At 36.5% G+C, this 14,154-nt stretch overlaps 1 protein-coding gene across 14 annotated transcripts in view; it reads left to right on the top strand.

Annotated features, from left to right (window-relative positions):
* The window catches only part of NCOR1 (nuclear receptor corepressor 1), a 114,232-nt gene that overhangs the window by 56,146 nt on the left and 43,932 nt on the right, over window positions 1–14,154 (top strand). For 11 of the 14 annotated variants that reach the window (XM_043499493.1, XM_043499491.1, XM_043499495.1 and 8 more), the window contains 3 exons: window positions 6,295–6,425; window positions 7,288–7,493; window positions 11,901–11,963. In XM_043499493.1, coding sequence (XP_043355428.1) covers window positions 6,295–6,425; window positions 7,288–7,493; window positions 11,901–11,963 — 400 coding nt within the window. The remainder of the gene's footprint in view (window positions 1–6,294; window positions 6,426–7,287; window positions 7,494–11,900; window positions 11,964–14,154) is intronic. The other 3 variants (XM_043499492.1, XM_043499501.1, XM_043499499.1) reach the window with 1 other exon arrangement.

Here is a 14,154-nt window from a genome sequence, read left to right as displayed (position 1 = left end):
TTTTCTTAGCCAGTATAGTTGTGACCATTTAAACTTGGCCAACATCACCATAGGTCTCAAAACAGATGTTGATTTTGAAGGCCCTGAGTACTGGATTATAGCATATGAAGTCCTTAAGAAATGTGGAGTTTATTGTATCGTAAGAGACATGTTTCTGTTTAGTTAAAGTAAATCTAGAAGGGGAAAGGCTTCTAATAAAGATACAATTTAAACATCTCTAACAGACTCCATGAGGAGGTAACATGTCAAGTGTCTTTCTTGTAGCATGTGTATGAGTTTTTTAAAATAAAGGAAACCAGTTTTTTACTTCAGAATAGAAAGTGGCATGGATGCAAATGCAAAGTCTGGTTGAAAACTGGCAACAAGTGAGAAGGGATATTCTGATAGTCAAGTCTCAAAATTTAGTCTGTCCTTAAAAAAGGATTCTCACCAGAGAACTTCCAGCTTACCACTACCTTCTGTGAAATGATGACTACAGGCTATGTGAATTCTGAGGTGTACTGGAAACCCAGAAGTAACAGCTATCAAGGCAGAGCAACAAACAGTTTCTGTTATGATTTGCACACGTATAGGAAGAGGAAGAGCTGCAGTACATTAACCACTTCAGAATGAAAGAAGAGTTGCTTGTATTTCAGAACACCATCCAGTGGTTTATGATCTTGTTCATTTGGTTGCACCAGCAGTTTTTGAAGAAAAATTATTGATCAACTGAAAAGGAAATAATAATAATCTTATTACAGATCCTTCCTCAAATTGGCCATTGATGGGTGTAATGTGTATATCTATAATTTAGATGGACTGAATAAAGTCTGCTTTAGTAGAAAAGCAGAAGATTAATTTGAGTGGACAGCAGTATTTTTAAGGCTGTCTTGGAATAAAATTTGAAAGGGGGCTGGGGAGAAATGCTAGTCAGTAATTTGGAAATGTATACTTTTCCATAGTATAGCTGCACTGTCAGCATAAACTAATGTCTATGGACCAACCCATATGTCTTTGCAGCAGGTGGTACAGTCCAGTGATTTGACCAGAGAGAAACTTGCTGTATTTCTGTGACAGCCAATCAAGCACAGCTCAGTGGGGATTACCTTGAGTAACCCCTGTGAGATTAGAAGCTTGCATGTGAGATGGGCAACTCTTCTGTAGGCAGCTTAAGTGGCAGGATGACAAAGTTTCCTGGAATAAACACGTTGCTGGGTCAGCCAGCCCATGCTAAGGAGCTATTGATGGTGCTGTAGGCTTTGTGCTTTTGAGTTTATTTTGCATTAGAGCCCGACCCCTGTGCTGTGGATAGTAAGAGTTTTAATCAACAAATGAATGTGCAGGTACGTCGTTGACTGAGGCTTCATCTGTTTAAGGTTTGTGTTTTAACCTGCCTTTGCCCTATAGAGGATTGCATGCTAGAAAAATTCATTGTGAAAAACAGATTTAAACCTGTTATTGACAATGTGCAGTGTTAAATTAGGCAGGTAAAAGCAATTGGGAGTGTTCTGATGATCCAGCTATTTTTTCAGGCAAATTATATACAAAATCCAGACTTTTTTGCTGAAGCTGCGGTTCATCTAAACTTTGCTTCTCATACTGTCTTGTCTAGCAAAATCAAAAAACATTTACCTCAACATGTCTCACTGACATGTTAAAGGAATGCTTGGGAAAACCAACCAGTACCAATATTGAGATGTTAATACTTCTCAGGAAGATTCTAAATAATAGTTTGCTATTAATATCTACTCAGTTCATATTTTTAAAAAGTCAAAAGCAATTTAGTTTTTAAAAATATATTCAGGCTGACTTCCAACCTTAATTTGGTAATGTACCAATGACACCTGCTGCCACTGCTATACGAAAGAGCTTTTTAGCATTTATCCAGCCTATTTTCAGGAATTTTCAGTGGACTAGGTAAAATTTAATCCTGTTAACGCACAGCATGTAAGCTTCTAGGAAAAAACCTCCCAGAACTCTCTCCTTATCCTTCTGTTAATTTTAAGATACTGTTAAGGCATTTAATAGTTACCAAATTCTTGTTTCTGTCTTGCTCTATATTTAGACATCCAGCAACACACATTGATTTAATATTAAAGGCCTTACTTAAAACCCCATTAGCAAAAATCATGCTGACCCTGTGTTGCATCTACGCGTTGCAGCACACTGACTTTATTCAAAGACTTCTGTAAAACATAGGCAAATTGTTCCTTGCACTCAAAAAGAGAAAAATCCCCCAAGAGTTTAATGTTAAACTTTTTTGTTTGAGCAGATGTTTAAGCATATTTTGCAGTTAAAGTATATCTGGGAGTCTGATTTCAATCCACACAAGCAAGGAATTTTGAACTGACTACCATGCTTTATAGGCATCTGGGTGTTTGGGGTCTAGGGAGGGGAGTGTGTGATTGCTGAGCTGTACATGACTTATATTAGCCAAAGCTGCTTGTTTATCCCTTTTGTCTTTCTCCAGTGTGTACACCTATGCTTGCTTCCCCCTTCTTGACTCTGTTTGACACTTCACCTTTTTCTTCATTCTCAAGTTCCTTCTCAGGACACTCTTTTGAGGAGGCACTTGAGCTATACTCATGTATATGCAATACATAATGTGTATAGAAATACAATATTACCTTCAAGACTCATGAATTACTCAAGCCTATATTATATTATTCCCCTTCCATTTGTTACTTCCTCCTGTTATGTGAATTTAGGGCTGAATCATCGCGTTAGAAGGGGCAGCAAGGGTCGTTTAGTCTAACCCCCAACTAGATCATGGAGTTAGTCCCTTTGTAGTTTCACTAATTAGATATGACTATACATAAGATTAAGCATATATGCAATAGTAAATGTTTGCAGAATTGTAAACTCTTAGGGGAAAAGATTTAATCTTCGGGTTTTTTTATAGTGCCATGCATGTTTGAATGTTCTCTCAGTAATATTTGATTTGTGTGGTGCAAACAGAGAGTTGGTTTTAGCCTTCAATGAATTTTCCAGGGTTTTTAAACAGACTAACAGACTTCTTATTGTTTGTGTGCATATAATGTGCACACTTACAATACCTGCACCCAAACTTTGGTTTACATTTACAAGCTACCCCCTATGGTTTCTTTTTTGGAATGTTTACTTTATAGAAATTAACTGATTAAAGCAAGCATTCTTACCATATTTGCTATTTGCTTACAGAAATTTTTTCTGCATTAATCAATAATTATGGGCATGTTTTCCAAATGATACCATACGTAGTGACTTAATTGTACATAGGCTCTGTATTACTCACATGCCATCTCACGCATTCTTGATACTGTTTTAAAAATATTTTTATGTTGTCAAAGGGAAGAATCTTTGAGGATCTGAGATCAGGTTTCTCATATTGGAGTACTGCCCAGACCGCAACTTAGATTGCAAGCCCTTGGGGGCGGGAAGAGTCTTTATGGAGTTGACTAATTGTACAGCACATAGTACAATGGGACCCTGATTGGGATCTCTTGGTGCTATCGCAATACTGCTAATACATAATATTCAGTAGGAATTGCCATACTGGATTGCACAATTCATCTAGCTAAGTGTCTGGATAGTAACTAAGCATTGCTTCAGAAGAAGGTGAACTACCCCCACGCTGCACCTAATAAATAATAGTAATAATAATTGTACAATGCTGTGCACTGAGAGCAAGGGAATTTCTTCCTGATCATCACATGCTTACAACCCTCAAGCGTGAAGCTTAATTGCTCATATAATTACATGAACTGTGTAGATACAAATGCTAAAATTTAATGAAATATTTACATTTATGTGCTGCAGTATATAAATGTAACATAAGTAAAATGCAAAGAAACCTCTGTCTTGGATTTTGCTTGGCTTTGCTTGACTCATGGCGCTCTCCTTTTTGAGGAAGTCCTGAGAGCACTCTGTAACAAAGGCAGTAACACAGCAGGGAGCATAGGGACATAAAAGCTTATGCTTGTGAAGAAAATATTTTTACAGCCACCTTTAAAGATCCATCTCTTTTAATTTAGTATAAAATGTTCCCCTATGAACACATCTTACACATTCTTCAGCCCATCTGGAAACAGCATGAGAGATTTGAGTTGGCAAATGTTAGATTATTCCTAATAACTAAGCCAGGCAGGGAAGTTGAATGGTTTTTTGGGGGGGAAGAGGAGTGGGGATGTGACACAAATTTTGTCCTACCATTTTCAGTTATAGATTCATAGGTAACATAGGTTTACAGGTAACAATGGAAATAGTTATGGGCGATATAATAGACATTAAAATAGTATGTTTGAAAACAATAGGGAGGAAAAAAATGAAAGTGTCTTTAAATATCTTCACTTCTATCAGGCTACCAGTAGAATAATCCATCTGTCCAAACCTGTGATGACTTATAATAAATGTAAATAGATTTGAGCACTTGCTACTACCATGCTGGTGCAGGGATTTGGACATGGATATCAAAGGTAAACGTGTAAAATATGAATGTAGATATCTTACATTATATCAAAATAACTGACTCTGTCATGAAAATGAAGAACAGTAAAAGTAATTCAGGTGGGTTTGAGTTGTAGATACAATTTGAGCCAGTAAGAAACAACTACAGTTTAATTTCTATGAAGTGTTTTAGGGGCAGTAACCCCATGAGAGTATTGAAACTGTGTATTAAGTCTTCCCTGCTCAGTAAATGTCAACTATAGCTATATTTAAGAATTGGTACACAACAGATTCTTGCATGTGTGGCTGTAGGAAAAGGGCAACAAAGAGGATGCTGGTTTATATCAAATTTATTACTGGTGGTTGAAGCTAATGGCATCATACTACCTTGGCAGAAGCAGATACTTACCCAGGCTTCAAGACAAAGTTAAGACTAGAACTGCCATTTAACTTAGGACTGCATAAGTGTACTGTTTTTAGCTTTTCTGTTCAGGGTCAGGGAGCCTGTTTGTAATTACTCTGATATTTGCAAACTGTTTTTCTTTGTCAACACTCACATGATTGTAAAACTGTATCTTTTGCTGTCATAGAGAAATATAGTAAAGAACTTCACAGTTCTAAACTATACCTTTCCTCCCCAACTGCTTAAACTACCATATATACTCCTTCATTAGCCCGTTCTTTTGTAAGCCGACCCCCCAAGATGGATAGGTAAAATAGTAAAAACTGTATAACCCTTTCATAAGCTGATCCTATATTTCAGGGATTGGCAAACTTTGGCTCCCGACCCATCAGGGTAAGCCGCTGGTGGGTCAGGATGTTTTGTTTCCCTGGAGCGTCTGCAGGCATAGAGCCCCTCAGCTCCCTGTAGTGTGCCACTTCCCGCATCTCCCATTGGCTGGGAGCCGCGAACCGCAGCCACAGGAAGCTTAGGGGCTCTATGCCTGCAGACGCTCCAGGGAAACAAAACGACAGTATATTAGATATGATTTCATAGAATTTTAAAATCATCAAATTTTGGTGTAGACCTGCTTATAAGCCAACCCTCGCTCTTTGATGCGTCACTTTCTTACCAAAAATATTCGGTTTATGAACACGTATATATGCTAATCTCGTGAAATATGAAATTCCTAATGTAGTGCTTGATACTGCTGACTACCCTTAGGAGGGTTAGAGCGATACATAATGTTCATGGTGGTAGATCTTCTGTTTTCAAGTTGTAAACTATCATGTATTACTATTTTAAAATAGAGCAAGTTAACATTGCTACTCTTGAAATATATTTTTCAAGATTTTTGGTTAGACATCTCCTGAATACTATTTTAAAACTTGTTTGTTACAGCTGTTAATTTTCAGGCTACATGTGTTGGGGACCAATAGTGGTGTTTTTAACATAAAATTCTTCCATATTATGTTATATGGGATACAGTGTATAGACTTGTTTATGAAGACAGCACAAAGAATAACTTGTGTACTGTGTCTTCACTATCACTGTACTTATTCTAGTGAGGAAGGCAGTACATCCATGGAATCTACAAAATAAAATGCAGTAAGGTTACTGAAAATCAGACAAATTTAAGAGAAAAGAAGTTATTGAGAGGGACTGAAGGAAACATTCAAAATGTGGTGGTTGAAACAAATTTCAAGCCTACAGGCAGATTGTTCCATGCCAACTGGTCTGCCAAACCACTTCTTTGTTTTTAATTTGCAGATGTTCCTATTGCTCTAAAACCTCTAAATTGATGTGTAAATTGTGATGAAGATTCTAATGTAAAATCTTGGTAACTTTTCAATAATATGGATGAAGTTAATACTATTATGAGAAAAATGCATCTCCTTTACACAGTTAAGTATTTTATATAGCCTTAGTGTGTCAATGGTTCGTTTCAGCAGCAAATTGCCCGTCCTTCACAAGAAGAAAAGGTAGAAGAAAAAGTAGAAGAGGAGAAAGCAGAAAAAACAGAGAAAAAAGAGGAAGAAAAGAAAGATGAAGAGGAAAAGGATGAGAAGGAGGAATCTAAGTGAGTATATGTAATGAGAATGAACTGTTTGACTTTTTTTTCCTAATGCAGTTGCTCTTTTATAGTTTTTTGTTACTATTTATTTAGGGAATTGGTATTAAATGGAAGCAATAAACCTGATGGTTGATTTCACTATAGAATTTCCTTATTTAGAGTTGAATTATTGCTGATTGCATAAATAATTGTTCTGTCGCATATCTGTTTTTCTCAGACTCTTTGGACCAGTCAGATCAATGGAAAGTTTGGATGGAATTTTTTTTGTCCTTCTGAAGCTTTCTGTTTTGGTTTACAGTGTTCACTGCTAGTGTATGCAGTGTTGCTGTAGCTGTGTAGGTTACAGTATATTAGAGAAACAATGTACTATGAGGTAATATCTTTACACAGCTCTTCTGTAGGTCTGGGAAATGTATTCAGGAGTGTCAGAGGTAAATACAAGGTGTAACAGATTGTTTAGTATAAGTAGTTAATGCATTTCAAGGGACCATTCACGGTGAAATGCTGGTGCTTCTGTTTCTATATGAAAATGGACATTCTATTAAAGCCAATAAAAGGACATACCTGGTACCATCAGTAAGGAAATGGTAGATTTTTTTTTTTTTTTTGTCTTTTGATTTTTGAGTTAGTAATGGAGTGTAGCTCCATTTGTTTTAAAATAAATTCTGATTTTTGGGGAAAAAATTAGGAGCCTATTATACTGTTTAAATTGCTTTACAAAGAATTACTCCTTCTATCAGTACTGAAAAGCAAGCTTACACTTAGTTTTTATATCTGTGATTCAGTTTCACCAATACCTGGCTACGCAGTATATGCTTTATTAATATCTGTGTTGAAGCTTTTCTTTTAACTTTTGTCTTCACTCCAGAGAGAACACCAAAGAGAAGGACAAAACAGAAATTGCACCAGAGGAAGCAGAGCAGGCTACTCCTAGGGGACGAAAAACTGCCAACAGTCAAGGTCGTCGTAAGGGCAGGATCACCAGATCAATGACAAACGAAGCTGCCGCAGCAAATGCCGCTGCTGCTGCTACTGAAGAGCCACCACCACCTCTTCCTCCACCTCCAGAACCCTGTGAGTAGCATTTATGTAAAGTACGTTGGGATCCATCTGGCAGAAAGGCACTTTGTCAATATGGGATCATTCTTTGTGCATACAACACATTTCCATTGTGGATACAATGACATTTTTTTCAATTCTAGTAATTTATTGACAAACAAGACCATCAAGAAGTTTATCAAACTTCTAAAAATATATATCGATATGAGTGGATGTTAAATAAAATCAGATCAGATGTTAAAACTATATAAGAGAACACCAGTAATTGTCTTACTCAATAAGACTAACTATACAAAGCTTATGCTCAAATAAATTTGTTAAGCTTTCATGAGCTACATTCACTTAATGTATCCGATGAAGTGAGCTGTGGCTCATGAAAGCTTATGCTCAAATAAATTTGTTAGTCTCTAAGGTGCTACAAGTACTCCTTTTCTTTTTGTGAATACAGACTAACACGGCTGCTACTCTGAAACCTATACCAAGACTATTTTTCTCTTAGTTTGCAGGGTTAGTGCTAGATCCTGCAAATCACAGGCAGACCCCTGTATTAACATGGATCCTTTGCAGGATCTAGCAAGCAATTACTAACGAGCAATTTAGGCCCAGAATTTGATTTACCAGAATATTTATTATCTGGAGTGGATCGCTGGTTGGTTTGTTTCTTAATCCATTATGTAGCTAAGGAATTTTCTGTAAAGTGTTGTTTTGGTGGCATACCAGTATACCATGTACAGACTCTTGCTGCTGGCTGAGCTCCTAGAGGAGTGCACATTCCTACTACCATAATATGATGATGCAGAAACAAGGAAGTAAACAAAACAGAGCCACGCTGGCTCCTGCATTAGAAGTACAGAAAAATTACCAATGGAGAGGACTTTTAAAACAGTATTAAAGTAAGGTGACAGCTGTCAGCAAGGTTTCACAGTAGCAGCCGTGTTAGTCTGTATCCGCAAAAAGAAAAGAAGTACTTGTGGCACCTTAGAGACTAACAAATTTATTTGAGCATAAGCTTTCGTGAGCTACAGCTCACTTCATCAGATGCATTCTGTGGAAAATACCTGTCAGCAAGTGGCACTGTTCTATTACTTGAGCTTTCTTTCCACTGGACTCCTCAAAGACTAACAGAGAAGAAGTGGGTTTTTTACCCACGAAAGTTTATGCCCAAATAAATCTTAGTTTTTAAAGTGCCACATTAAAAACTTTTGAGTGGATTGAATACTTTTCTGCCCTATCCATCTGACCAACCTTTGTTTTGCTGATTCCGTTTCCTGCTAATGCTTTCTATATTATGCACAATGGTAGATAGCGCAAGGATAAATGGTGGGGAGGGATTCTAGTCTGTGAAGACGCTGGGCTGTCTGCAGTGGCTGAACATCATTCAGAATAATATTAAACCTGAGTGACACCAAATCCAGTGAAATAAAGCAGGTGGAGAATTGTTGATTGCATTGTGTCTCCTGATTGGGTGTTTTTTGTACTAGCATAGCTTTTTTTTAAACTTTCATTCATTTTTCTTTGCTTATGATTGTTTGCCCAGATGAGTGTAGGAGATGGATATACAGGAAATGAGTGTAGGAGAAGAGGCTTCAGCATGCTAAGTAATTAACTATTTCATTCTCTTCCAGAGGAGTCAGTGGCATAATTCCCTCCACCGAAGAACCCTTAAATACTTGAGAGCATTTGGGGCTTTGTGGTTTTTTTGTTCTTAGTTTCCCTGTTTTTTCCACAGTATGCTGTGGTGTTTTCCAGCCCCTTTCATTCCCTCGATTTGGTTTGTGTTCAATAGTGTGTCTGTTACAGCATGCAAATAGGTTTATAATAGAAGAAGCCTGAGACAGGATCTAGAAAATCCCTTCACAATATTTTATATATAAATCCTTGCTGCCTGTAGTGTTGCAGAATATGAGCAGAATAAGACCATATGAAAAGTACAAAATTTCCTTTTAAGGGAAATGCCCAGCTGCTTTCACTAAACTTGTCCTCTTTCCACAAATCAGTTGTGTGGAGTATATTACAATAGATGTAAGACTTAATTAGCGTCTTTTATATCTGAATCTCAGTACACTTTAAAAAAAGGCTATGATCCCCATTTTATAAACTTTACTTGGGACATGGAAAAGAGGCACAGTCACTTGTCACTCTTGTCACTTACTCCAGGTCACACAGCAAATCAAAAGTAGATGTAGGGCTAGACTCGGGGTGTCCGAAAGCCCAGTGCCCTTTTCTAATGACTTAAATGTGCAAATTATGATTAGAAGGAGAAAGCATATGGATAGATATACTGAGGGGAACTGTGACTAGTTCCATTTTTTTTATTGCAGAAAGGAATATTAACATGTTATCTGCCTTACAGTATGTATAGTTCTAGGCAAGAAACTGCTTCATTACTGACTGTAGAAGAGTCCTTAAGGAAGGGACCTTGCCTACTGTGTTTTTACATATTCTGTATGTCTATAAAATCTATATATACATCTAGAAAATATTAATGGCTAACATGATTGTAGGGTATCCTACATATGTGGCACTAAAATAAAATAGTGGTGCTGAACATTTTTGCTTTTAACCTTTAGACTCCAAGCGCTTTCCAGAGGATGGGATTTTGTATTTTGCGAAAGCAGTGAGGTGGCAGGGTCTAGTGAAATGACTGAGATGGCAGCCAGAACCTCTGGAGTTAATTTCAGCTCTGCTACTGTCAGTGTACAGCCTTGGAAAAATCAGTTAATCTTGCTGCCTTATTTCCTTACTTGTGAGATGGGACTAACCATCTTGCAGGGGTGATTTAAGGACTAGTTAGCATTTGCACTTTGAAAATGTAAGACGGTATAGAAGTGCCGGTTATATTTCCATTTCTTTATATTTCTGTCTTTCAACTCTCTTTAGCCTTTTAAGGCAAGCTGTGTGCTTTAGTGCCTGGGGGTCAGGAGAAGTGTTCTTTATCTGGTTCTTCTAGTGACCTGCTGTGTAATTCTGGACTAGTAACTTCACCTTCATGTGCTTCTGTTTCTCCCATGTATTAAATGGGGCTGGTTACATCCTCCTTGATTTAAAAAAAATAAATTAATAAACAAAAAAAAAAAAAAAACTTTGAGCTATATAGATAAAGGTTATATACAAGCTAAGTATTTTACATGAATGACTTGTTTAAAAAAAAATGAAATGCAAATAGTCATTTGTTATCTTTGACTTTGACTGAGACTTTCAGCAGCCTACTTGTGCCAAGACCATACTTGGTTTTTCTCCTAGCATAACATTAACATGACACTTGGCAGAAATTGGAATTTGGAATATTTTCCAATGATTTTGTTTTAATTGATAACTTTAAGCATTCGCAAATAAATGTGTGGGTTCTGAGTTTTCTGTGGTATATTGGGTACCATGTATTGCACAGGAACACTAGATCAGCCTTCAAGGCTATTTCAGAGATAGTGTCTGGATACTTTAATACATGACAGTTTCCTGTTAGACCTCTCCATAACATGGCCTTGTGTGTAGCTGAACAATTTATAGTTCGAGTGTGGTGGACCAATGTGAACCTCGGGGCTTGAACACGGACTGGGAATCAGAAACTCCCAACTTCTAATGATGATTCTGGCATACCTCTGACTTGCATTGTGGCCCAGGGCATGTCATTTAACATCTGTTTTTCCATCTGTAAAATGGAAATAAGAATGTATTTGCTTACATCATTGGGATGTTGGTAGCATTGCTCAGTGTTTGAAGTAATTTTGGAGAGAATATTACATAAACGTATTTTAGTGATTCCATGATGTGTAGCATGGGAAGTGAAATACTCCAGCATTTACAGATGTATGAGGAAAAAGGGGTTCCTACTTTCCAAGAAAATCTTCAGATTAAAATCTGCCACCAAAATACTCTAAGAATCAAAAATTTAGATGTCATTTTATCCCAAGTCCTGTCGGGGGACTGGCTCTTTTGTACAATCAGGCAGAAGAGACAGTTATTTATGTCAACAAAAACTTTGACTGTTTTAGTCGGTGAATGCAAATGAACCTTTTAGAAATAGCCTGGCTTCCTAGAATATTTATTGTCCAGAATACTTTACAGTAAAAACAAGCCATACATTCACATATATAGTAAACTTAATTTTAAAATGGCTTCAGACTCTGGTGTCAGTAGAATTAATCCGAGTTTAATTAAATTTTTAAAAATTCCACTTTTTCTGGTGGTTCAAAACAAGCTAGTCTTTAGCATCTTGCTCTGATGAGAGCATGAAGATTCCTTTCCCCCCCCGTAGTTCAGTGTGATAGAAACTGACTGCCTCCAATGGTCCTGAGCAGCTTTCCCAAATAGCTTGAACAGGCCTTAATGTAAACAGATGAATAGATTAGTGTGTGATTGGTGCTGAACGGGCATATCCTTGTCTTTTCTCTGTCTAACGGGACTCACCGTTTACTATTTCAGCTTCTGCAGAGCCTGTGGAGACCTCTCGCTGGACAGAAGAAGAAATGGAAATTGCTAAAAAAGGTAATCCTTTTAAAGCTTTGGTTTCAATTCTGGTTATTAATTAGTCTCTGCGGTGCTAATTTGAATTAATGAGGTGGGGGACTCACTTTCATTCTGTGTTTGAAAGGAGCTTTTTCTTAGAAGCAGATATCCACACTAAGCAAACCAATCTTCCAAACAAACATGCAGATTTAGATGTTTTTGTTGGCTTTCCCAGTCTGTTGGAAAAGCTATTTGATTTCAGTTTACAGCTATGGCCATCAACAGTCTGATAGAAAATGGTTTTACAAAACAGTCTCTATATAACAATGAAACTGATGTGAATGAAAATTTGCATCTGAAATTTGCACTAAGTAGCACCTTCTTATAAGTCACATAAATACCCTTTCCATTAGATAGATTCTTTTATCTGAAACGTGAGTTTACATTGTAACTTGGCAAGCAGATTGGCAAATTTTAATGTATTAAAACATTATTGTGCATATAATTTGAACTCTAGCAAAGCTTAGTGATATTAGCTTCAACAGGGAGTCAAATTTTACATGAGTATAAGCAGACACTAGATTTTTTTTTTTTTTTTGCAAGAACTATTAATTCGCTTGGTTCTTTAGTGCTCTGTGCTAAAACATATCACAAGAATTTGTAGACTGTTTGTCTCTAGTTATGGCTGAAAATGTTTGTACACCATATAGAAAGACTTCTAAATATACCATACAAAAATTTGTATTTTTAGTATATACACTTCCAAGTTTGGGACTTGAATTACTTTTAAGAATCATGCTTGATGCTTTCTTTGCTTGACCAGGTTTATAGGTGTTGCATAGCCCTCAAAGTAAAATAAAAATTGCTTCTATGCTACTGCCTAATACAAAACACATCCTGTTTCTACTTACTGCTTGCAAGTTATGTTCAAATTCTAAAAATAGAAAATGGGTGCTGTAAAAGTGTAAAGGACCTTTGCAACAGTAGTATTCTGATTCAAGTGCAACTTGAATTGTACCTGATTCAGGTACCCCTAAATGTGGATTTTAAAGGAAATATTACTGATGTTTGTGCTCTGTGGTGTACGTTTTAAATAAAAACGTATCAGCATTTCAAAACAGTTTATTATTTCAGTCAAGTGGTGCTATTGTCTCTGCAGAGCTGTCACTTCAAGTATACTTCCTGGTGCAGGCCTAGTTTGGTGTAAAGCAGGACTGAAAAAAATGGCTTTCCTAGTAAAAGCATTGTAAATCTGTTTAAGTGCTAGTTCTGCAACTAAAAAAAAAAATTCCCTTAATTACAAAGCTTCCTAATAAATTAAACTTTCTGATTTCCAAGGCTTTTTTGTAGCAAAATTTACAGTCATGTTTTGTGTAATCAGATCAAGAGAGTGGTCGTTTAATCTTTTAAAAATATTATAACACACTTAAGTGAGTTTTTGTAATTTCAAAAGCAGAGATAAAGGCTAGAATAAATTTTATATTACATTGGAGCTCTCCTTTAATTTTTGTGTGTTTGTGTCTATCTGTATGTATAGTAAAGATCATTTTCAAAGATCTTCTAGAGATTTTAGTCACTCTAACGTGTGTCTGTTTTTTGCCAAGAATCTAGAGTCCAAGATTTTTAGTCTTAAATATTTTCTTAGCGTATTTAGAAATAGCACGGAGGTCATTAGCAGAGCAGCAATATTCCAAATATTTATTTATAGTAGGCTTTTAAGAAATGGGAGAGGTTAGTAGGGACTAGGTAATTTTTTTTGATGTGTGTCTATCTTGTAGACAGAGCTACCACGGTCATCCTGATACTTATACTGTGGAGAATGCTCTAGCTTTCAAAATCATATTTTACCGAGTACCTGCTTGTTTACTCTTTAATCACTAGTACCTTTCAGATGATATTAAAAATTGTGAAATGGTAATTTAAGAGAAAATATGCTTATATTATAAGATTAATATATTTTTGAATTTCACAATCTGAAATACTTCATGATCTCAGTATGAATTTCTTATTCTTTTTATCCTAGGTAGTGTGGTGTGGGATTTTTAAACATTTTTCTCAAATGTGCATAGTAGTAGTGGATGTGGGTTCAATAGTTTTATGTCCCAAAAGAAAAGAATTTGGTTATCCTAACAAGGCAGACAGCATGAGCCAGTAGATAGGATGCAGCACAGGGAGTAAAACCTGTGTTTTATTCCCGGCTCTGCCATTGCCTCTCTGTGACATTAGGTAC

This window comes from Dermochelys coriacea, chromosome 17 (assembly GCF_009764565.3).
Source record: "Dermochelys coriacea isolate rDerCor1 chromosome 17, rDerCor1.pri.v4, whole genome shotgun sequence".
NCBI lineage: Eukaryota > Metazoa > Chordata > Testudines > Dermochelyidae > Dermochelys > Dermochelys coriacea.
Note: the sequence above shows the minus strand (reverse complement) of the source record. Positions and strands in the feature narration are given on the sequence as shown.